The 25,692-nt window shown below is 39.0% G+C and overlaps 2 protein-coding genes across 3 annotated transcripts in view; one reads left to right on the top strand and one right to left on the bottom strand.

Annotated features, from left to right (window-relative positions):
- Nucleotides 1-12,054, top strand: part of shdb (Src homology 2 domain containing transforming protein D, b) — a 29,273-nt gene extending 17,219 nt beyond the window's left edge. Inside the window, exons 6-9 of one of the 2 annotated variants that reach the window (XM_084116256.1) lie at nt 3,832-3,909; nt 5,718-5,883; nt 8,560-8,679; nt 11,121-12,054. In XM_084116256.1, the coding sequence (XP_083972382.1) occupies nt 3,832-3,909; nt 5,718-5,883; nt 8,560-8,679; nt 11,121-11,307 (551 nt within the window). In that variant the 3' untranslated portion in view covers nt 11,308-12,054. The remainder of the gene's footprint in view (nt 1-3,831; nt 3,910-5,717; nt 5,884-8,559; nt 8,680-11,120) is intronic. The other variant, XM_084116257.1, reaches the window with a different exon arrangement.
- A 5,777-nt stretch (nt 12,055-17,831) lies between these two features.
- On the bottom strand, nt 17,832-22,013 carry s1pr3a (sphingosine-1-phosphate receptor 3a). Its single transcript, XM_084116700.1, has 2 exons — nt 21,542-22,013; nt 17,832-20,729 (listed from the first exon to the last, which is right to left on the bottom strand). The coding sequence occupies exon 2, from the start codon at nt 20,617-20,619 to the stop codon at nt 19,432-19,434; it is 1,188 nt and encodes a 395-aa protein (XP_083972826.1). The 5' UTR covers nt 20,620-20,729; nt 21,542-22,013; the 3' UTR covers nt 17,832-19,431.
- Nucleotides 22,014-25,692: the final 3,679 nt, after the last annotated feature.

The raw sequence follows: 25,692 nt of genomic DNA, 5'->3' as shown, positions 1-25,692 counted from the left end.
GGCATTTGGTCCATTTAGGGTTTGTTGGCTTGTGTGTTCTTGAGTTTGTTTTTGGGGTTAAAGGAAACATGAAGGATTGTGCATGCAATCTTTAAATGTAACATAGACTTGTTTTCGAATGTGTCCCCTTTAAAACTTCTCCCACACTTCTTTTGGAATGGCTTCGGCCCAAACCGAAGTGCAACTGGATCGGTTGTGTGGAGGATTTGGTCTGGCTGAAAGTCCTGACATGGTTTTTGTGTGTGAAATGGAGAGAGAAAGTGGTGGCTCGCTTGTCCCGGGTCTGTCAAGCCGCTGTAAGCAAGCCCGAGGGAAGCGAGAATGGCTCCTATATCAATTTATTTCTCTCTCTTTTTCTCTTTGTGACAGTAATGAAAAGGCATGTCCTGGTAACTCGCTCTCGCGCAAATACACTGAGGCAGGAGAGGGAGAAATGCATGTAGGGGAAGGGGGGGGTGTCATCTCACTTAGGAGGAAAAATGAAAGCGAGAGAGGAAAGAGGGCGGTAAGTGGTTTAAAGAAGATAAAAAGCTCAGACAGTGGAACTGAAACGGATGAATGTAATGAAAGGAGAGAAATGGGATTTTCTTAGCACTGTTTTCCGGTAATTACGTGAACAATAAGTGAGGTAAATAGCACATTAGCTTTATTTGTCATTGTGACCAGTATAATGGTCTCTTTGCGGTAAATAGAATTTAAAAATAATTCTCATATATCACTAGATCAGGGTGATGTACAAAATATTTCTGATTATTGTGAGGATGTAAAATGTTAATCAACACTGTTAATGGTTTCTTTATATATATATATATATATATATATATATATATATATATATATATACATACACACACACACACACACACACACACACACACACACACACATATATATGTACATGTATACACACATATATATGTACATATATACACATTGTATATATATGTAGATATGTACATATATACACACATATATATATATATATACACACACATATATATATATATATATATATATATATATATATATATATATATATATATATTTAATTAATATTTATCTACATATTGCACATTATATGCATGTGTGGAATATGTAGGTAGATGGAGATATATATATATATACACCACACACACACACACACACCCCAAATAAATAAAAAAGATGTATATATAAAATACTCTATATTATAATGTGCAGACGTGTATCCTTGGATGCCTTGATATTTTTTAACTAGATAGTTACTGTATTGAGAGAAAAATTGATTGTAAAATGGCTGAAAAATGTTGAGATTTACTTAGCTGTATCCCCCAGCCTTAATTGTCACCATTAGCAGTAAAATCTGTGCATTTTAGGTGCCACAACATGTTAATTGAATCCAGATACCAAAAAAAATCCTCTAGATGAGTTTTAACAGCGCACATAAAATGCTACCAAAGCATAAAGCGCATTAAGAGTTTGTTTGCACCTTCAGTAATAACATCTGTTGTGTAAATTGAGACTTAATCACAGATTTCCAGTGATGTAATATCGTATCTTTTTATGAGATGCTCAAATGAGGCTTTCATTATCCCAGATGGGCTCTCACACTTAGAGTAATATGCCGTCTCGGCACATTTCTAGCCATCTAGCATTTCTCTAAAGCCTTGTGCTTTAGTAGTAATGATGTACGAATGGTGTGGCCATCTGTCCCAGCGTGATGTATTATAGCCCAGAGATGACCTTTGTGGCGAGTGGCTGGAGCTCTTCGGTGTGGGTTTTTTGCAGGACTGTGGCTAACAGGCACTGATGTGCTGCCCTTTGTCAGCCTGACTGGGTCTGACAGGCATGCTGGAACCGCAGGAGTGATGGGACGGTTAATGTGGAGCATTAGAGTCATACAGGGAAGGGCCAGAGAGGTCTCAAACCAGAGTAGATGTTGGGCACCTGTAGGTCTATAGAGCTAGAGAATGAGGAGTCTGTATAGATTAGGTGTAAGCAGTGTATACATACAGTAGTCAACATTTGAAGTGGATCAAAAACTTTCATCAAAGTTATACATGAATTTTGAACAATAACCGTTCTTGTCTTAGGACAACTTTGAACTTATTTGATCCCCTTCAAATGTTGACTACTGTGTGTGTGTATATATATATATATATATATATATATATATATATATATATATATATATATATATATATATATATATATATATATATATATATATATATATATATATATATATATATATATCGGCTGTTACTGATAATTCTTTATATCTGAAAGCTGATAACCGATATATTGGCCGATAAATTAAGTTTTTATATAATTTTTGAGAGCCTGGTTACAAAAACAAGTCTCACCATCAAAAGCCATGTCCCAAGCACACATTAATAATGTTATTATTCAAATTTTTTGTAGCCTACAGTGTATGACAGACTTGCACTGCACATGTTGCGCTTCATATTTTACGCAATTCAAAACCATCATGGCGAACAGTGTCCATCTGAAGCGTCTCAGCTGAAGGAAATTATACATTATTTATCGGCTTTAATATATCGGGCAAATTTTCTTATCGGGCTGATAACGATCAAGTTAAAAATTAACGTATATCAGTCGATATTGAGATGGTGGCCGATATATCTTGCATCCATAATATTTATCAATACAAATTTTATATATATATATATATAATATAATATAATATAATATAATATAATATAATATAATATAATATATATATATATATATATATATATATATATATATATATATATATATATATATATACACAATGCTTACAAATATATTAAATTATTTTTGTCATTTTAAAATTTATTAATGGCATATTCCTTGATTTTTATATTAAATATTTGTTTTATCAGGGTTTTTTTTATATATATATGATCATTATTCAGTATATATTACTATGCATATAATTGGTTCATTAAGAATTACACTGGATTATTTGTGAAATCATCCGAATTATTGGTGGAATTAGGTGGATTATTTACAGGGTTAGGCAGGTTTGAAGGAGGGTGAGCGGGTCCACACTTTGATTCTGGTTCTCCAGATGGGACCATTGTACCGCACCAGGCATCAATAATGCACAGGGAACAGGGTGAAAGAGTCTGTGACATTCTGTCTTCAATAATTCACCAGTCAGCGGGGGACGTATGGGCCCGCCTGTTTCTTTTTCCAAACATCACCCCGTTGTGTTCTTTTCGAGAGGGCGCGATGAAGGGGGTGGAAGTGTCGGATGGTGGTCTGTTTATAAAGATGTCACACACCTCCCCTTTGGCCTATTCTTCATCTTGTAATCCTGTTTGAGAGTGTGATGTGCTTGTATGCGTTACAAGACGCCCCGTGTAAGTATGCGAGTTGCAATGGAGATGCTTAAAAATGGAATTTTGGGGCAAATATTTAGATTTTTTTAATAGCTAAATAGCTAATTAATTAAAAAGATTAATTAAAAATAAGATGAGAATAAGATGAATTATGGACCAGACCTTTTACTGTTTATTCTCAATGGAACGTACCTCATCAAGCTAAAGTTCTTTTGGGATTTCAGCACACATTGTGAAAGTATGGGATTTTGCAAGCAGCCAATCTGACTGAAATGAGTATCTCTAGCTTAAATGTGTCGCAACGGCCCCTGTTTGAGTGTGTATATATGTGGTGTTAATGAGATTTATGGGCTTGAGATGGTAATTAGATGTTGAGTCAGCTCTCACATTGCATTTCTGCCTGATAAGCACTGACATCGGTGGATTGTGTCTCTTTTCTCTGTTTCTCACCATTCTCTCTCTGTCTTTCACTGTCTGCATTACTCACTCTGCGCCGACATAGATATGAAAGATCTGACCGAGCTGCCGTGGCCTCCTCCGGTTGGACAGCTGGAGGAGGAGCCCGTCTGTGGCGAGCAAGGTGAACTTTGACCCCTCCTCCTCACTGCTGCCCCTCCAGTGTCCTGCATCTGCCGAGCTCGCTGAATCGCTGTATCGCTAGGAACCTCCCGTTTGCTTCCCGTTTGATTTCAGTCACTCCCGCTCAGAGCTGCTGTCATCACGGTAGCATGTGATGAGTGCATGAGGTCTTCACTGGGGATGCACCGATACTATAATTCTACTGATACCAGCGTTGTCATGTTAACTTAAACTATTAAAAAAAACTTTCAATTGAAATGAAAATTAGAAATGTAGCCTTGGCAATTGACTGAAATAAGTGCAAGTAGATGTATTAAAAATATTACAATTGAAATAAAAAAAAATCTAAATGGAAATATATGAAAAAAATTATAAAAACGCTCAACAAAATGACCAAAACCCTAGCTAAAATTAAAATATTACAAAATATCACTAAATATTATAATAGTATATAAATAATACTCAAATAACACTGGCCGATACAGATAAGCCGATTATTGTTCAGCCAATAAATGGCCGATATTGTAATTCTAAACTATTTTGTCTAAAAAATAGACTCAAATCAATTATTTTAAATGCGACAAGTGAATTTAGACATCACAATGCTATAAAGTATTGTTATAATTTCGGTTGAATATGTAAATGAACAATGTTTACTCATTCTCATGTTACTTGGACCGAGAAATTCACGTTTATTTATTAACAAAAGTCCGCCAGGATCACGCTTGATCCTTCATTGGAATCTGAAAGTAATTCAACTAAATGTTGACTCTTTGAATTCTTGCACCCAAGTTGACACCATTATGACAAAGTTTGCCAAGAAGTATTTCCTACTAAAGCAAGGTGGTATTTGACTCTGGTCAAGTGTATCCATAGCCGACTGGTCGGAGTGGCATTGGATGGCAACATGCCTAGTGCATTATGGGTGTTGAAGTTTTTCTACCTATTTGGCAAAAGGGAAGACACCAGCCTTTTTTCTGTTTTCTCTAGTCAGGTAGCACCGATTTCAAATATTTTTATCTTTCTATTGTATAGGTTGGCAATTTTAATTGAAAACCCATTTTGCCAGCTGTGAAGTGAGCCTTAGATGACGGCAAAGATAATCTAAATGTGAAAATACGAGAAATGAGCATTTCGAATTAAATGCCTACCTACTGATAAAACTAATTTAAAAAATATCAGATGATTACCAATAAGGTACCGATCAATTGTGCATCCCTAGCATTTACACTTGGTTTGATTGTTTGATCCAAACTTCAGTTCGATTAACCCCTTCTATGGATCAGCAGGTCTCTTTTCACATTGTATTGTTTGCGCTGAACCCTGGCACGTTTGCGTTATAAATGTGACACCTTAATTTCCAGCAACCCTCCTGTTTTATTACTCCTCGTTGCCCTGGTTTAGACTCCTCCTGCTCTGCATATCCACCTGTTTTTTGACCGTTTTAACCAGGTATAATGCGACAAGCTTATTTGTTTAATATCTGACATATGGAACAGGATTTACGACCAATCACATTTCACGATAGGTGGCGCAACTCAGCAACATGACAGTTGTCCGATTAAAGTCTTTTGCTGATCCTGTTGTATCCACACTACGCCACAAACCACATACATCATTTGAAGCATAAAACTAAGACTAACATGAAAGAGTTTTATCAATTGCCAGTTTGTTGCATCATTCCTGGTTAGGACTCGGAGGTAGAAAACCTACCGTGTTTTCGTTTTTCAAACAACTTTAATCACTTTTGTACTTCTGTTTGATGTTGAATTGAGTCTTTTTGTCTCTCTCGCCGTGTCCTTCATACAGTGCAGTTTGAGGGTGCAGAGTGGGACCGTTCCTGTTCTCCCACAGAACGCCTGAGGTGTTCCAGGCCTCTGCAGACCACAGGCAGCATGAAACTACGCAAGCCCAGCGATCCTCATTCCACGATCGGGGAGAGAGTGGATCCCAACCTTCCCCTGGAGAAACAAGTGTACGTCCAACACGTCGCCACAAACCATTAGAGGTTTGAAGAAAAAAATGAGAGAGGAAAAGAGACAGCTAAGCTAAAAAAAAATCTGCAATTAGAATGCTATCCTGTAATGCATCTTGTGATTTGCTGACCCTCTTGTCATTCCAATATTGTACGCGCTTTCTTTCTTCTGTGAAACATGAAAGAAGATATTTTGTTTTTGTCCACACAATGAAAGACCGTGAGATCCAGTGGGAGACATTTTCAAAATATTTTCTTTTGGGTTCCACAGACAAAATAAAATGTCATACGGGTTTGGAACGCTTTGAGGGTGAGTAAATGGTGACAGAATTTACAGTTTTGACATTTTCAAGATACTAGCATGATGGTTTCACAGTGTGACTCTTGGGCCTTTGGGAACGTCAACATAGTGTGTTATCATTTTATGACTGAGAATATGATTTTATATCTGCAGTGTGCATGGATACTCCATTAGAAAGATCAGTCAAGTGCGTCCAAAATATTGCTACGAATTAGTCAGCTGTTCAGGATACAAAATCCCCCTTACACATCAACCTCAGTTAGACAGCAGCTGTGGTCTCACGGGGGACATGCCACGACTGTCACAAACACACACGCTCACTTCTCAAAATATTTACAGGTGTCATATGCACACATTTGTATTGCACCAAAAGCACTGGTAATTTAGTTTAGGTGGACCCTTAGAATTAAACAACCTCTTTGTGAATGTTAAAAGTCCTCAAAATCTGAAAGATCGAAGTGCACAATAAATAAAGGTATTGTCTCCCAAACGAAAGAACCAATTCTGATCTTCCTGAAACAAGTCATCAATAATTCCAGTCTTACTTCCTGCTCAAACCTATGTAGGTTTGTAACAAATTTGCCTAATGCCAGCCAATGCTTTTCACTGGCTGCTCACGAACAACATCTACTTTGACCCGCCCTTAAACACTGTAGTTGTAGCCGAGGCCTTGAAGAGTTTGGTTTGTGTTGTCGACATGTAGAGAAGACTGTTTTCAGCACTGCCAGTTAGAATTGATGTGGTACAACTGACACCATTGTTACTGTTTGTATCACTGTGTATAAAATACTGAGGAAGATCTGGAGCTGAAATTCAGATATGGTAATGGACGTTACGTTTCCGACAAACGATGTAAGCGGTAGACCAATCACAACAGACTGGGCCATCTGACCAATCAGAGCAGAGTAGATCAATCACAACAGACTGGGCCATCTGACCAATCAGAGAAGAGTAGAACAATCACAACAGACTGGACCATCTGACCAATCAGAGAAGAAGAGTAGACCAATCACAACAAGGGGACGTTCAAGCTCAAACCGGTGCGCAACGTTTTGCTACGTTTTCCGGGTTGAACGACATGTTTCCTGGAAACGGTGTGCAACGGGGTTTGAGATGTGTTTTCTCTTGTTTGGTGGGTGTGTCAAAAATGTCAACCCAATCAGCAGCAGCATGTACAGTATATACACCACGCAGTATTAAAGAGACAGCTCGCACAATGGGTCAATGGGAAGTCGTTTACAAATGTGTTCGCTGCAGCTCGGTATACGCAACAATTGAAGATATCAGACGACATGTTTGTCGTAAGAGTTTTATAGTAAAAATATAGCATATCAACAGTAATCAGCAATAATGATATGCCTAATACTCACAATAAAAATAATAAAGTAATATAGATCATAACACAGTCTCGGAGGTAAGAAGTGGATTATCCTTCACCTGAAATGTTTATATTTTCATCATGAAATGTTTATATTATCATCATGAAATGTTTATATTTTCATCATGAAATGTTTATATTTTCATCATGAAATGTTTATATTTTAGGTAAATGTTGGATCACAATAATTAGGAACCGCAGTTTCCACAAATCCCTTCACCCTTCACATCTGCCATAGTTGCAACTCTTGCGTCATCAGAACAGGGTGTTCAACGCATCACCGTTTCCATTTAAAAAACGTTTTGCAACTTTTTGTTGGGGCTGAACGCAGACTTAATTAGGCCATCTGACCAATCAGAAAAGAGTAGACCAATCACAACAGACTGGGTCATCTGATCAATCAGAAAAGAGTAGACCAATCACAACAGACTGGGCCATCTGACCAATCAGAAAAGAGTAGACCAATCACAACAGACTGGGCCATCTGACCAATCAGAAAAGAGTAGACCAATCACAACAGACTGGGCCATCTGACCAATCAGAGCAGAGTAGACCAATCACTACAGACTGGATCATCTGACCAATCAGAAAAGAGTAGACCAGTCACAACAGACTGGGTCATCTGACCAATCAGAGAAGAAGAGTAGACCAATCACTACAGACTGGGCCGTCTGACCAATCAGAGCCAAGAAGAGTAGACCAATCACAACAAACTGGGCCATCTGACCAATCAGAGCAGAATAGCTGCAATGTATATTATGGGAAAATGTAAGTGTTTTTTGACCTTGGATGCATGTAAACCTTTTGTAGGAGACGTCCAAAACAAAATTAGGAGCCTTTAAAATAGCATAATACAGCCATTTTAAGACTTCTATATGGTAATAGTTTTTGTTATGATTTGCTAACCTCTTTGCCTTTGAAATGAGAATCAAAACTGCTGGATAGCTTTTGATGTGTAAATATCATGTTTTTGACATCACATCATGTTGTCCTTCAGATGGTATCACGGCTCTCTGTCGCGCTCAGAGGCTGAGTCTCTACTGACCCTCTGTAAGGAGTGCAGTTATTTGGTGCGAAACAGCGAGACCAGTCGCTTGGACTACTCCCTTTCTCTGAGGTACTGTACAGCCTCCCTCCAACACAGCCACTTTTTATTTCTCCATTCCCTCCATTACCGTTAAATGAAATGAGCAAATCTCATCCCCATTACCCCATTCCAGCTAATTGCCTTGTGTTTTGCTTCATTTGTGTCTAGTTGTCTGTATCTTAGTTGTTTTTGTTCTTCATTCTCACCTACAATTATGTTTTTCATCCATCAGAAGAGTTAATCTTTTCAAAGAAATTGCAATAAAATATATGAATATAATAATAATTCACTTTAATATAATTATAATAATCATTTTTTAAATTTGTGTATTTTATATATGCATAACTTATATTGATTTCCTTCATTTATTTAATATTATAATTTAATTTAAAACATGCTGTTTATTAAAAAGTCACATTTTAGATTCAAATTTGTGTTTTAAGCATATTATTGATTGCTTTAAACTAACTAGTAATACAGCATATTTTGAAATTGTATATATTACTGTTAACTGTTGTTTGCCTACAATTATTAATAATTAGAAAATTGTGGACACTTTGTCTGCTTTCATGTGACTTTTTCCCATCAGTGTTGGACAGTATTTCTTGAATTATCTATATATCTGCTCTTATCTCACATTTAAACATATTTGTTTTTCTATTGTTTTATCATACTGTTATTTTTCTCATAATTTTCTTTTGATTCAATTTTCTCCTTTTGCAAAACGGCCCCTGCCTCATTTGCACACTGATGTGCTTTTCGATTGGCTATCAGCTAGAGCGATAATGCTTATCTGGTCAAATCTCGCAGCTCTAATTACTGTGTTGATCCAGAGCCCCTGGTTCCCCTCCTCTTTCTTCTTTCCCTTTTATTCTCCCCGAGCTGTAATCAGGCAGGTGAACAGCTCTTCAGTTCACAAAAGCTGCTCCTGCCAGCATTAATGAATATGAATGACCCCGCAGAAAGCCGCAGACGCAAGCGGGGAGGCCTTTCACACACCTGAACACACTCCGTAATCACACACGCCTTGTAATGCAAGTGCACAACTGCACACTTCATAAGTCATGGGCAAAAACACGTTCAACAACACGCTGAGACTTTGTTCACATGAAATCTTATTTTTACAAACCGCATTCTTCGACAGCATCTGACAACTGTGGGAGTGGATGAATGAACAGCGCTGTCTGATGTCATAATGCTGTACGCCAGCGGCCTTTGAGGTCTGATCCAAATCAAAGTGACAGCAGCTCAACACCAAGAGCTTTGAACGAGCCGCCATTGAGATTCACAGGCTTTTTCTCGAGCCCAGATCCTTCTATAAGTGACTCTGTTCGTCACGTACCTGGTAGATAATACCTTTTTGGAGACGACAAGCTCCTTGAACATGTTAAGTCTTGAATTTTAATGTGCTGCTTCAGCGCTAGCTTGATTTTTAAAAGGGTGAGAGAGATACTCTCAGCCTCCTTGTGTTTTTATTCACTCTTATTAAAGTGAATTGTATAGTACAGTATAATGACAGCCTCAAACAAACCAATCACTTCCTGTTTCTATACATAGAAATCCAGCAGTTTGGACTGTCTTAAAGGGGAGGTCTAGAATATTGTTAACATCGGGCCGTGCTGAAGTTATTATATTCTTAAGCCGGGTGCACACTGTGCGATTTATATTAGTCCTTTACGATTGTTGCTTGTCAGACTGTACGAACATGATCATCGCTGTAAGCCATTTCACACTGTAACATCTCAGTTGTCATTAATGTCAGACTGTATGACAGTCAAGACACGTTAAAAACGGACGCATGCAAGTAAGCTTGTCTGGAGTTTTACATCATCAATCAATGACGCGTTCGGTGACGGTGAGCTGCATTACACGCGGGATTTAAATGGTGGATACAAAGAATACTTTAACGTTAATTTTGGTCATGGCTTGTCTTGATAAACGAAGACAATTTGACGGTCGTCGTAGGAGAAGTCACACTGCAGGACTGACGGTCAAATCTTTTAACACTGCCAGAATTTCATCTGAGGTAAAATTGGATCGCAACGTTTATTAATCGCCTATCGGTGAACATGTCGAACTAACGATCAAAGATTTCAGATTTTAGCCTAGGATCAGAGGAATCTTTTAGGATTTGCAAAATTTGTCTCAGACGGCCTAAACTGCACAGTGTGCACCAGGCTTTATACATTACTCAGATTGTCCTATTTATTGTGGGTAGTCTTTTGTTCACCAGTGACCTATATACGAGATTCACAGGCCCACCTAGGGATCATGTTATATTAAAGCTGTCAAGTCATGATAAAATTATTGGAATATATAGATTTTAACATATGACGCAAGTCTATGGCGCTATGGTTCAACGATGGTATAATACAATGGTACAAGTGGTGTTTTTGTTGAAAGCCTTTTCAGGTTATTTTGTTGCTCAACATGCCCAAAGAATAATAGTGGTTTTGTATGTTCTTTTTCAGGAGCTGCCAAGGTTTCATGCACATGAAGTTCAGCCAGTGCAAAGATGGCCGCTATATCCTGGGCCAGAACAGCCCTCCGTTTGACACCATCCCTGAAGTGATCCACTATTACACCACACATAAACTCCCCATCAAAGGAGCTGAACACTTGTCCCTGCTCTTCCCTGTGCTGGTTCAGACTCTCTGATTGGTCAGAGCACTGCAGTGAAAACAGACGGCAGAGGTATATGCCATTGGGAATGAACATTCAACAAATTCGATTGTACAAAGCATCTGGTTGAGGACACAAACATTTACATTAGATACTTCAAATCCATTTACAGTTAGATCTGTTCACATGCCATTTCACATACTTGTTATTAATTCTCTTCAATCTCACCAAATTAACCTTACGTGAACCGTACCGGACTGGTGGCAGCGAGACCTGTTGCTTGTCTTCAGTCGTCTGTCTGTGTTATTCTCCACTGGGATGGTGAATTTGCCACTGCTAATGTTTATTGATCGATTAGTAGCCTCTTAGGATGAGCGGACGAGCCTCCGCTCTTTCATAGCTGCTGTAAAAGACATTTCCACACGGCCGTTTATGACTATCGTCTCTTTAAAATTTGTAAAGCCTTTTGGTTCTAGTAAGACCCTTGAGACCACACACACAAATGTTGTTTGGCTGTAGTCCTTGGAAAACTTTCATTGTCTTTGTTTGACCTCACAGTGTGGCTGGTCGTAGATCAGTGAATGTTGAGGACAGTAGCTGAAACCAACTGATCAATTGATTGATGTGGTGTTTGAATCATGATCACTCACAGAGATGTTCCTGTAATTGGTATATTAGGTCACCGATACAGAAAAATGCTGAAATTGTGTTTCTTTAACTCCTGTTTGTAAACTGATTTACATGTGTTATATAATAAACTTCCTAAAGAGAATGCTAGTAGTTAATAACTGATGCTTCAAACTCTATTTTATGTCAGTTGCAGAGAGTTTGAGATTTGTATTTTACATATGCAAAACCCACCATCTTGTTGCTAGTTTATTCTAGATGGCTGCTAGGTAGTTCTGGGTGATTGCTTGGGATTTCTGGGTGATTGATAGGGAGTTCTGGGCGGTTGCTTGGTTGTTCTAAGTGGTTGCTAGGTTGTTGCACACTAGCCTAAGCCAAAAGATCCCATCCCCTTTGTCTCTATGATCTTCTGGTCTCTAAATATGGCTTGGGTCCATCCTTCAATTTTTGTCTGTTTTATTATCTGAGATAATGAAAAGTCTGATTGCTTAAGAAAGTAACCAGCATGAAGTAACCACAGATAGGCGGTAGCGCAAACCCTTAAACCCAAGAACGAGCTAGTCATTTGGTCAGCATTGTTGTTTTAATGTTCTTTTATAAATAAATTGGAATTTGAAAAGTCATACTGATGTCGTAGAAAGCACCAGTAGGCAATTTAATTGCTGTAGCTTGCCATGCATATTATTTTTATAGCTTCACATTGTTTATTATCAAGAGACAGAGAAAATGGTGTTGAGATTGACAGAAAGATGTGTAAATGGTTATTATACACGTGTTTTATCCTGGGACCACATGCCATGCACAAAAAGACTGCAAAGATTGAATGTTAAGCACGAGTGTGAACGTTTTTCTTTTCCCATTGCAGCCCACAGAAGGCCGTCTTCCTAAATCAGGCAGTGTTTATGTGTGTGTGTGCTTCCTCATTATCTCTGTTCTGCCGAAGCGAAGCGTTCTGGGATTGCTTTCATTACACTGCCAAATGAAATGGCGGAGAATGATTACTGGTGTGACGGGCGGAGAAGGAGGTTCAGATCAGTCCTCGTCCCTCCAACTACAGTAAGGAAGATGGTGAGATAAAGCGAGGGGGGAAATTAAGAGTTGTTTTTGACGCTTTTTAATGCAATAACATTTTGGTGTGCTTCGAGATGTCTATCACGATTTAGGATATGCCTCACCAATGTGCACATTTGGAAGCAGATGATGATCTATCAGATGCGCTCACTGAAAAAGACACCTGCGATCACAACGGAGCCAGAAATAATTTCACACTCTAACCACTCCAATCTCGACCAAGCCCAAAAACTCGCGATCCCACGGCGGATGGCATCTAATGCTCGTGGCTTCTGTGTTGGCTACTGGTAACGATTGTTCCCAGCTGCTCTGACACACATCCAGGCATGTCCACATGTGCGTCTCAAACGCCTCGTATCACATTGTCCGAGACAGACACATTAATCTCGCTCAGACATTCCACAAACAGGCACGCACTCACTCTTGGAGGGAAAGCCTTTTCGACAGGTGTGTCTGCTAGACTGTAACCAGAGATCGGTCAAAATTTAAACAGCTGAAACTGGGGGCTCATCTACTGTGTCAATACCTCAAAAGCCCTACGACGTCTTCCTCACAATGAACGCTGCGCTAATTCCTCTGGTAATTGAGCTCTTACTAGTCTTGGAATAATTAGGCCTTACAAAGAGAGGCATTTCTCAGCCGCAAGCTTAGACAAAAGCCCGGCAGTGAAAAGGGGGCCCAGATGTGCACTGAAGGGTGGAAAAAATCAACCGCATTCACAAGGGCTGCCGTCATTATCATGTTACCGTCGCTCAAGCAAGGTGTCATCTGGATTTCATTATGGTGAGGACTGGCAACTTATACCATCTGTTAATTTACTGACATCTGACCTTTGAACCCTCCTCCCGCCCTTGTGGGCAGCTGGCCCAGATAAAGTCCTCATCTTGGAGAGCTTATCTCCTAAAGCCCCGTCAGATGCAGCTCGCATACGGCTGCAGCTGAAGGCTATTGTAATGAATTGAAAAAGATGGCTCTGGGGTAGGACTGAATGTATCCTGGGCTCTACTTCAGAGGATAAGGATAGATGATCCTCAGATTTCCAGGTCTCATAATAGTAATTCAGGTGCACGTATGATGTGATTAGCCAAGTAGGAATGCTCCTTGGTTCGATATCCCTGGCCCTAAGCCAAGATTCATATCAAACGATCATACTTCATCAAACCTACCGCTAAAAGCAAAGGGGTAATGGTTCTTGCATGACTTGGTTAAAAGTCTAGGGTTCACAAGTTATACACCTTGTGATCTCACTGGTTGAAGAATACATAAGGGATAATGTATAGCGAGGCGGTTGTTATAGCGAATAACAACCCCGACAGGCTGAACTGGTCCGCCTCGCTATACATTATCCCGCTTATTACATGGCTACCTACAAAATAAATAAATAATTTGACACAAAATATTGATTTAAAAAGGAGTTTATTGATTTAAAAACGATTGTATTGCTTCCGCTAAAGAAAATAGTCCGTTCCGCGTCCATAGCAACGCTCTGTTTTTCATGGCAACGGTGTGTTATACTTCGCAGCGGTCTGTTATCAAGAAATAACAGACCACATTCTACATTGGAATTCAACCAAGCCATGTAATAAATACATTTAACACTGTTGTCAAATTTGCAAATAATTGTCTCTCGCTCAGAGGTGTCCAGTCCTGCTCCTAGAGGGCAACCATTTTGCAGTTTAGCTCCAACACAACTGCCTAGACTGCATTTGATTGGACAGAAAATCTGATGAGAAGTTTTGAAGACTGTCTTCTAAAAGCGAATTGTCATTGTTTTGGAGCACATTAGCTTATAGATGACAGTAAGGATAACATATTCATGTTAAAAGCCAAAATCTTCAATTTTGATTTCAAGGGGACTTGAAGACCTTGAAAAGCTGGTTCAGGTGGGTTTAATTACTGTAGGATTGGAGCTAAACTCTGCAGGAAAGTGCCCCTCCAGGAGGATTATATTTTTTTATATTTTTGTACCTTATCTACCTCATAAAGAACTTAAATGTAGATAAGTTGCAACGGTGTACCTTGGCAAGCCCCAAAGGCAAGCTAAAAGTACACTTTTTGCATTATTTCTGCCAATGAAGAACAGCCATGCATTTTAGTATTCCACCATTTAGTCGATTTTATTATTAATTTTGTAAATATAACCAACAAAATTTGGGCACCCCTTCATTAGTACTCGCCCTGTCAAAACAGACGACTGGGCTTGTCACAATAGTCAGGCACAAAGTCTGGCATCTTAGTCGAAGCATCTCATCTCCGCTTTTATATCCAATTTGGATTGGTCTTGAGGCAAGGGTGCTGGATCCTGCCTTGCATTAATAAGTGCTAGCAAATGGTACCAATAGTTTTGGCGTGATCAACGACAATTTACTCACTCTCATGTCATCCCAAAGCTGAATGTCTGTGTAGGACAAAATAATTTAAAAAAAATGTTTCCATGTCTTTGTTTGTACAATGAAAGGGGTGCGCTTGTTTTGGACCCCATTGACTTTCATTGTTTGGACCCAAAATGTTCTTCAAAATATCATCTTTTGTGTTCTCCAGAAGCAAATCAGTCATACAGGTTTGGAACGTACATGAGGGAGAGTAAATGGTGACACAGTTTTCATTTTTGGGTGAACTTTCCCTTTAAGACCAGGGCTCTAGCTAATGATTGTTCTACACCAATCCCAATCTCAGGTCTTGGGCTAGCAAGCCTGGTCACGGGATAATGAGGAGGTCCAATTCCAAACCTCGACCAGAAGTGAACCATGAAGAGATTATTATGGCTTCTATGTCTTGGTCCTGACGCATTTCCTAAGCAACACACGTACACACAAACACCTTCTACCTCAGTCAACCCTTGAAAGCTTGTTAAATGTGACCCCTGGTCCCAGAATGGGAGAAAATCAATTGAGTGCTCTCACATAGGCACATCCTGAGTCACTGGTCCAGATGGAGGCATTGTTCACACTGAGTGCAGAGCCAAGCAATGTGCCAGTCTGATGTATTCAGCCACAGAGTCTCCCCTCAGCTCTGACAAGCACACAGACAAATGAATATTCTCAATAGTGGCCATCCACAATAGCTCAGTGGTCCGTGCTTTGATCCATTGTGGCAAAAAGCCATTCATTACATGAGGTGCAGAGGCACATTGTGTGGCAAGTGTGTAATGCCTTACTTGAAAGGATTAATGTCCTCTATGTGGCGTGTGCTTATTTCAAGGACTTTGCATAAGGCTTATTGTCGTGTGTTGTGGGTTGATGTTTGTTTTTGCTCAAGGTTACGCATTATAGAATCACACTTAGCCATCATTGTTTTTTTGTTGATGTTGATTCTTCATGACACTTCAAACGTTTGGTGTGAAATCTCTTGACGAACGGATTCTGTGATACTAAATGACTTAGTTTTCAGCCACAAGATGCCAACAGACATGATTTAACCAAGGAAACTGCTTTGGCTCTTGTAAATGAGTTCGATTTGTTTACCATTCTATTTTTTTTCCCCATCAACCTGACTGCAAAGATCACGGTGATGGAGAGAGTGTCTACAGCTTAGGGTGGTAAATTACTTGAAATGTCACACTTGTCAAACGCTGTAAAAAACATTCTTCAACAAAATGTCACTCGTTCTCGCAATGTTCTCAATATGAACAAAAGTCATGTTGGACCTCTATTTTTTGTTCAAACAATGCAAGATGCAGCACGTCCTGCCTTTCAGTAATTGGTAGAATTACCCGACGCATGATGTATTACTATTGATGAACGCAGAAGTGCAGAGAATAGAGCAAAACCTTAAAAAAAAAAAAGACGTCTTGAGTTTGTTGCCCAGACGTTTTTGTTTGCGTCTACTCTCACTGTACGCTACTCCTACATTTTTATACGTTGGGTCAGAGGTCACTCTAATATAACTAACATTCACTAATATAACTGATTGTGTTTGGCTGAAAGAAGGCTTGAGGGTGAGTAAATTGTGGGAAAATTTTCATTTTTAGGTGAACTAACCCTTTAATGAGGGAAAATTCCTGGTTCAATTCAAGTTGAGCTCAATCAACGGCATTTTCAATGTATTTTCAATGAATCGCTTGTTTTCGTTAAAACAGCAAAAATCCAGGCTACAGTGAAGCACTTAAAGTCCCCCTGTAGTCAATAATTTTATCCCTTAAAATTCATATTTTATCACCAAAATTCCATATTTAAGATCGCCTAGATCATAGATTGCAGATCTATGAATATGTAAATTAGCCCTGTCTCCACTAACTCACACCAGCTCAGCCAACTTACTGAGGTAACCGCTGCACAATGGTATCACTCTTTACAAGAGTCGGACACATAACGGTAATGTCATGATATTAATATGACTAGCCTTTTGCTTGACTGTTATGAAACAGCTAATCGTGTGTTGCTAATATTACATGAACCATGTTCACGTTTGCCATCTGAGTCAGACCGCTGCCTCATTATCCTTAGAAATGCTTTGAACAACTCTGAACGTCTGTGGAGAAAGTTCATATGTAGTATATAGCATATAGTTCATTGTAATATACATCATACACCCGCTATATTGCTAAATATACCAGATTTTTTCATATCAACAGAAAAATATACCGGGATAAGCTGGCTTTTCTTTGAGATTTCACTGTTTCAGAGCGGTCATAGTTAATGATATGCTAAGGCCCGCCAGCAATTGTATTGTATTGACTTTTGAATTTACACATGGTTTGTCTTAAAGCACATTAAAAACACCACATAGATGTATAAACAACATTTAAATAAAACCTTGATTTTCACCACAGGGGGACTTTAAATTGAATGGGGCCAATCTTTAGGGTTTTAATGCAGAAATGTGAAGCTTATATTTTTATAAAAGCACTTACATTAATTCTTCTGTTCAAACTTTTTATTATTAGAGTTGTAAAGTTTGTCATCATTACGTTTGTTTTACTGTCATGGCAACAAAGTTGTCAAATCTAATATATAAACACACTGAAAAGGTTAAAAAGCGATTATTTCGCACTGAAATCTTCTTAACATGCATATTGTTTATGTCTTGTGGCAGTAATATTGAAACTACTTATTTTAATGTTTACAGATTGGCCTCCTTCACTTCCTTTGCGAGTGTCTCATTTTAACCCAGGTTTTGGCTCAAAATTTAGTCGAATTTCATTTTTGTGCTATTCGACAAGTGCTGTCGACTGAACTTAAAGGGATAGTTCACCCAAAAATTACAATTTTGTCATTACTTATTATTCACTCTTAATTTGTTCCAAACTTGTACGAGTTTCTTTCTTCTGTTGAACACAAAGAAGATATTTTGAAGAATGTTGGTAACCAGACAGTTGACGGCAGCCATTAACTTCCATAGTAGGAAAAATAATATTATGGAAGTTAATGGCTGCTGTAAACTGTTTGATTACCAACATTCTTTAAAATATCTTATTTTGTGTTCAGCAGAAGAAAGAAACTCATACAGGTTTGGAACAACATGAGGGTGAGTAAATTGACACAATTTAAATTTTTGGGTTAACTATCCCTTTAAAGCAAGTTGTCTATAATGATCTAAGATAAGCACTGCAATGGATAGTATTTACTGCAGTATAGCTCAAAGATTGATGGCATTGATCATGATTTTTTTTACAGGCAAAGCCATTTATAATGAGCTTACCAAGCGACTGTAAATTATAGTGCTTGACTGTATTCATAGACAAAATGTGTGTCCATTGCCTTCACATTATTTGCTCTGTGGCGCAGTCTGTTTGAATGTGATACTACAGCTCCCTCTAGTGGTTATACACAATGTTTACAAGGCAATCTTAACATTAGAGTGAGGTTTTTTTCACACTAACTTATATAAACACTTAAATTTTTTGACAGTTTTATGTAAGTTAGCAACAAAAAAAAATCGAGACATTCACAACGAAACCACCTCATTCTTCCATCTAAACCGATCCACAGAATATTAACCGTAAACATCCACAGTCTTTAAAACACTCACTTTATGTGTAATAAGAATAGCAAACTATTCAAAACGTTTTTGTCTAGTAATGAACTGTGAGAATATGTTAAAGGTCAGTCTTACACACAGAGTACTATAATAATATATATATAATACTGTTAAGGCGTTTTCCTTCATGAAAAGCTAATATACCGTTTTACAAATTGGGTTATTTTGATAGACAAAATTGCACACTTAAGCTTTTCGAGTGATTACATTCTGTAGTGGCTTTATGTGCTCATAGCACATGCTCAGTTTCATAAATATTAATACATGTAGAAGTCAATTCAGTTTGTGTTTCCTTTGGTCAGCATTTGTCCAATCATGCTTTAATAGTACCTTTAAAGTCTCATCGTCTTTTGTCTGAAAGCAAATCCAGGTTTTGTTCTCCTCCAGAGTGCTGTAAAAACAGGACATAATCACACAGGAACCGTGACCGAAACATCTTGGGAAATGACAAATTCCCGCTCTTTTGTGCCAACTCCCATAGTCTCAAAACTTCCCCAACGAGGGAAGCGCGCCAGCTTTAACCAGCACCGCGGACAGTAGGTCACCTGGCCCTGAGGGGTGTGTGACGGCTGGTTGAGACGTGTCCCCATGCTGATGATGGGAGTTTGACGGGGTAGGAACTTTACTTCCAATCAGGGAGGACTTGGCTGCCCCGGCCATGCTTGATTTGCTGTTCTCCGCGGTCGCGATAACTTTTCCTGGCAGCGCCGCCCCTGCCACCGTAGGCATAGAGTCCAGTGGCGTCTCGGAACAGCAGCAGCACAGCACTCGGATGAACGCGGTCCGCATCTCGCGGCTGGAGAACGTGTAGATTAGAGGGTTGAGGGCGGAGTTGAGCACGGCCAGAGCGATGAACCAGTCCACCTGGTACAGAACCGGACACCGCTCTGGACTGCATCCCACATCCAGCAGGAGTAGCAGAAAAAGAGGAGCCCAACAGGCCACAAAAACCCCTAGCACTATCACTACGGTGCGTAAAAGTGCGAGCGAGCGATCCGACGGGCGGGAGCTCACTCTACGCCCGCTGGACGTCACAAGCTGGTAAATGCGCACGTACAGCACCACGATCGCCGCTAGCAGGGCCGTGAAGACAGTGATGCAGAAGACTATGTAGCTTTTGTCGTACAGCGGTAGGACAGTGGAGCATCTGTGGAGTCGGCCCAAACAGTTCCAGCCGAAGCTGGGCAAAGCGCTCAGCAGGACCGAAACGGCCCAGCAGGCTCCCAGGAGAGCTAGCAACCTCCCCCGTCCCGCGGTCTCGCACGGACGCAAGCGAACCATCGTCATGTGGCGCTCGATCCCGATAGCGAGCAAGCTGAAGGTCGAAGCGCTAAGCGCCACAAACATGCTCCCCTCTCGCAGAAGCCACTGGTTGGGACTGAGGAAATAAGTATTGCTGCCAGAGGTGAAGATGTTGACCACGTACGCCACTCCAGCTAACAAGTCCGAAAGTGCCAGATTGCCGATAAGAAAGTACATGCGGCTGTGGAAACGCTTGTTGCGCCATAGCGCCAGTAGTACGGTGATGTTCTCCAATACAATCAGAGCACAGATGCAAATCAGGAAGACTGTCTTGCATGTAACGTCGCTTTTTGGTCTTCCCCACTTGCCCGAGTAGTTGTAGTGGTTAACTATAATTAAATTCATTCCAGGTTCAGGGTGGTCATCCATTTTCCACACACTCGCTCCACTCTTTTGAACAGCAGATGGCGTTTATGAGCAGCTTCCAGTGAGAAAGTTGGACAAGGGATCCACCACTTCACACATGATTCTTGTAGGACCTAATGCCAAAAACAGGGCAAAGAAAACGTCATCTGACTTGACAACGGATAGTAAGATCTGGAAATATGGTTTAAAATGCCTGTAGAAAACCTTTTTGCCCTGTTATATGAATGAAGTTATATGAATGAAGGGTACATGTTATGTGGTTTGTCTATGAAATTGTAGAGCTTTTCAGGTGTCTGGTCTGTGTGCTAATGCGAAAGGGTCATTAGTAATAAAGTATCTACCTATCTATCATATTATTAGGCTGTATTATATTATCAGTGACTATTTTTCAATAATTGTGTGTTCTTGTATAGCCTACTTGAACTTTGATTTAAACTTTACTACATGATTAATTTTAAGTTAACGTTAGCCATGTAAGTTAGACACACAAAAAGTCAATTTTACCACCAAACCGTCATATCACCATGAAGTGTTATGACTTCCACTTAAAATATAATGATACCTGTAGGTTATATTTGTATAATATTCGGTGTGGACGTTTGTTGCATTTTTTGTCTTTGCGACACTTATCCCGAACTAAAGCACGCTATTTTACGAAAATACAAAAACATACAGTACCTACATGGTAAATAGTTATCAAAATGGCAGTTTATAATCGTTTGGTAATTTGGTAGCCTATTAGTCGCTATACTGTCTTCATAAAAGAAAGTTAACCCAAATTTGCTTATTCAAATTTACTTTAATATGAGTTTGTAGTGATTTGATGCTATAGAATCAATAACGTTCTGTATTTAACAGTAAAATTATGCCAATAAGACAGCTTTCCTTTATAAGACTAACTTTTTGAATGATGAAACAGACTTACCTGTTATTTATCTCTGAGAGATGCACCTACATCTTGGGTTACTGGTTAATAAATAATACAATTTTATGGAGATGAAAGACTTCCAACATGTAGGCTCAACGATCAGACGTGTGGAATTTTTAATCCTTGAAGAAATGTATCCGCTTTTCCCGATTCGACTCCCGAACTATTTCCAGGTTTGTTTGTTTTTTTGTTGAACCAAATAGAAGTGCTGACAGATTATTTATGGAAAATAATTCACCTGCGAGTTCTGATCCTAAACTCTAAACTCGCCTTTCCTCAACATTCCCTCTCATGCTGGGCGGGAACTCAGCACTTCTTTCCAGGCAGCGAATGGACGTTCCGTCGTGTGTGTTTGGATTCTGAATTTGAGTTTGTTTGGAAAGGGCGCGCGCGCTAATATCAGACAGTGATGATGAAACGTGCACGTGCGCGAGCATCCTCTGATGTTTGTGGTTTTATTTTCACGTCTGTCATTACACTGGCATCCCGTTCTGAGGGAAATTACTGGGTTAAGTCACGCAGAATGACATAACCCCGTATAAGTCATCATAATGATGACCTCTGACACCTGACTTGTGTGTAAAGGAGTGTTTTACACGACAATTTCGAGAGTGAAAGAGCGCGCTAACAGGTTTGATTACACATTAAAATGTACACGCTTTTGATGATTTGGCCAATGACATGAAGTTTATATAAGTTATGAACAAGTCTTTGGTGTTAATGTAAAAAAAGTTTTGAATGGAGCTTACCACATTTAATTTCGCATTTACAATGTAAAAAAAAAAAGTTGCTATATATATATATATATATATATATATATATATATGTATGTGTGTGTGTGTGTGTGTGTGTGTGTGTGTGTTTGTTGTCATAACTTATTGACTTCACATGTTATGATTTTCTTTTTGACTTTTGCTAGGCATTTTTATATAGGCAAATTAGAGATAATTCGAGTATCATAAAAGTAATCCATACGATTCGGTGATCTATATTCCAAGTTTTCTCAAGTCATTATAATTGTTAGCACTGCCCAATTTGTGAATGAATCATTCTTTGGAGTCAGACTTTTTCAATGAATATTTGATCCAGTTCACAAAACCAGTCCAAATTATTCATTCATTAATACCTGCTACAACTCACTGATTCAGTGATCCCTACTCTTATGATAGTTTATGATGATTTTTGAAGTTTGAAACCAACTTCGGTCCACGCATGTGAAACAAACTTGTGTTCCACACCCAGAAGAAAAAATGTCAAACAAGTTCATAACGTCACAAAGTTAAGTAAATGACGACATTTCTGGACAAACTGTTCTTTTAATAGGGCATCCAAAATAACCTAAATATTTTTTTTTAAACCAGCCTCATTTGATATATTGCCTGATGACAAGCCAAGGCCCAAAACATTTCCACTTACAACATCTCATATCCATTCTTTGATCAAACATTGTTTTTCATGGTAAAATGGGAAAAGCCATTTTTTCCCCTTCCTTTGGGGTGACAGGTCATCACTCTCCCAGAGCCAGTCGATCCACTCAAGACACACATGCAAAACAAAATAAAAGTTCTGTCTGGTTTCATATGTGAGACAGTTGGCCTTAAAGTAGACCTTGGCTCTAAATAGCCATACATTCTCCACAATGATTAATAAATATAAAAACATCAAAGCTTAACTTAAGCGTTTCTCCCTTGCTGTGCACAAACCAGACTTCACATTCTCACAGTATTCCCAGAGGACAGTGTCCAATCTAGCGTTCCAGCTTGGGGATGGTGCATGGGCAAAAGAATGTTTGGGGAGGGGGGCGCTGCATGGACCACTATCACGTTCTCCTGGTTCTGATCTCCCCCATTTTACTCAGTCCAATCAGATGGAAGATCTCAAGTTGAATGAAGGAAATGTGGGGGGAACATTAAGTTACACTCTTAAAAATAAAGATTCTAAAAAGCAGTGGGTTTTTAGTGCTGCGCCCACATCAATCCAGATATAACTGAAAGCAGTGAAACTCTCTGTCCACTCTTGTGGACTTAAAGTGTTTTCCAAAAGTTGCTCGTCCGCACTGAAACATCTGAAAACACTTCAATCTTACTGCACCAGCTTAAAACATAATAAAAGCTCACTGAGATGATACCGAGAGACCATGTATAATAAAGTTTTCACACCATTCTTCTGACACAACCATTTTCTTAGCAAAATATCCCACCACAAAATAATTCAAATAGCCAATTAAAATAGCCAATCCCTTTATGGCATATTTTGAACAATTGTCATGGTTTGCCGTATTACTGCAATTGTGCGTACATTTTCTGTCATATTATTTGGAATGTGATAAGCAGTGTTGGGGAAAGTTACTTTTAAAAGTAATCCATTACAATATTGTGTTACTCCCTAAAAAGCAACTAATCACATTACGTATGTTACTTTACTTTTGTGTTAAGGCTGAGCTTGCTTGTCTGTTTTTAAATAACAAACAAAAAAGTTATATTTTTGGAAATTTTAAAGGCCCTTTAGCACCAAACATGAAATATATAAGCGTCAGGCTGAAGGAAATGCAAATTCACGCATGTACAGTATAGACAGCGCAGCCAGTGCTTAATTTGTGCCGGAACAAGCCGGATCTAGATCCGCCACCTCATTTGGGAGATCCCCCATCTCATACACCACTCAAAGATATTTATGTTATGACCTGTGTAGATATGTTCAGGAAAATAAGTATATTATAATGTTATCAATCACTTGCTATATCCTTTTCAAATGTATTAAAAATAAAGTATTAAAGTCCCCCTGTGGTGAAAATCAAGCTTTTAATGTTATATGTCTAAGTGGTGTTTTTAATATGCTTTAAGACAAACCATGTGCAAATTCATAAGTCAACACCATTGCTGAGTATTTTCTCCTTAAAACTGCAGTTAACCAAAGACAGTCTCAAAAAACGGGTTTGAAATCGCTGGTGTTTTTGACGTCACAATCTACCTAACTAATCAGGTCAACGTGATCATGAACGAGTTGATCTCTGAGTTGGTGTGAGTGAGTGGAGGCGGGGCTAATTTGCATATTCATAGAACCGCGTATACTAAATGAGGCGAGGGTGTAGAGTTACATTCAAGTTATTTTAAGGCATTTTTTCAATTTTTCAAGGAAAAAACGTTTAAATATGTAATTTTGGTAGCCTGGCAAGCCAGACCTACATCAAGATGTTAGGTCTGGCAACTCACCATATACACGGCTCAATCCGAGGGGCAGGATAAACGGCTGTCTTTCAAATTCCCTCTGCACGCAATAGGACAGCGCTTCAACCAACCAGAGCGTTTTCCCAACAGCGGAGCTAACGTTAGTTGATAGATTCAACTTTTGAATCTGGCCGGCAAAACTCCGAACACATCTTCCTTTTTTAAGAATGACTTAAGTGCCATTCTTTGCTCTTTTCTCAAAGAAAAACTTAACTCCAAGTCCTCCAGAGTCGCGGCCAAAGCCTATTCGAAAGACTGTTCTCCAGCAGCAGCAGCCATTCTTTGTTTTCAAGTAGGAACCGTCGCAACTCTGTCGTCATTATGTTAAGCCCGCCCCACCTACTCTATACACGATGTGATTGGCCTGCCCCAATTTAGGTTTTTACAGCTCCGAAAGTCAACGGAGAGTTGCTAGACTACCCTCGAAGCAAAATAAATTTTGCTGCCGCTAGGGTGCGTCTAGATTTCTAGGCTATAATTTTGGTGATTAAAGATGAGTTTTAAGGGATAAAATGATTGACTATTGGGGGACTTTAAGAAGTGGAAGAAATGGCGCTACAAAGTGGTCCATGCCATGTTTTGCCGATGATCTATTGGATTTGACCGCTATTTGCATTTCCAACAGATGACAATAGGCTAAAAAAACTTGAATGACCTTCTGTTATTTGTGAAGCGGTTTTCTGAAACATATGTATGGCATAATTGGCTTAATTTGGCTGTTGGAATAATGTAAGTATAGGCTAGTATTTTAAATGGGTCGCATAATAGGCCTACCCAACTTTAATGGTTTTATGAAAAACTCTATGCATATTTTTGGATCTCCAAAATGAAACTTGTACACTCGCTTGAGGTGGATCATTTAGCCTGTTATTCGACAAAAAGAAATGCACAAAGAAACATATATTTTGTTGTAAATTTAAA

Source organism: Abramis brama, assembly GCF_963993115.1.
Source record: "Abramis brama genome assembly, chromosome: 6".
NCBI classification, from domain to species: domain Eukaryota; kingdom Metazoa; phylum Chordata; class Actinopteri; order Cypriniformes; family Leuciscidae; genus Abramis; species Abramis brama.
This window is presented reverse-complemented; position numbering and strand designations above follow the sequence as displayed.

What these genes read in the sequence shown, in the direction of transcription:
- s1pr3a (XM_084116700.1), bottom strand. Translation starts at nt 20,619, where the DNA reads ATGGATGACCACCCTGAACCTGGAATGAATTTAATTATAGTTAACCAC.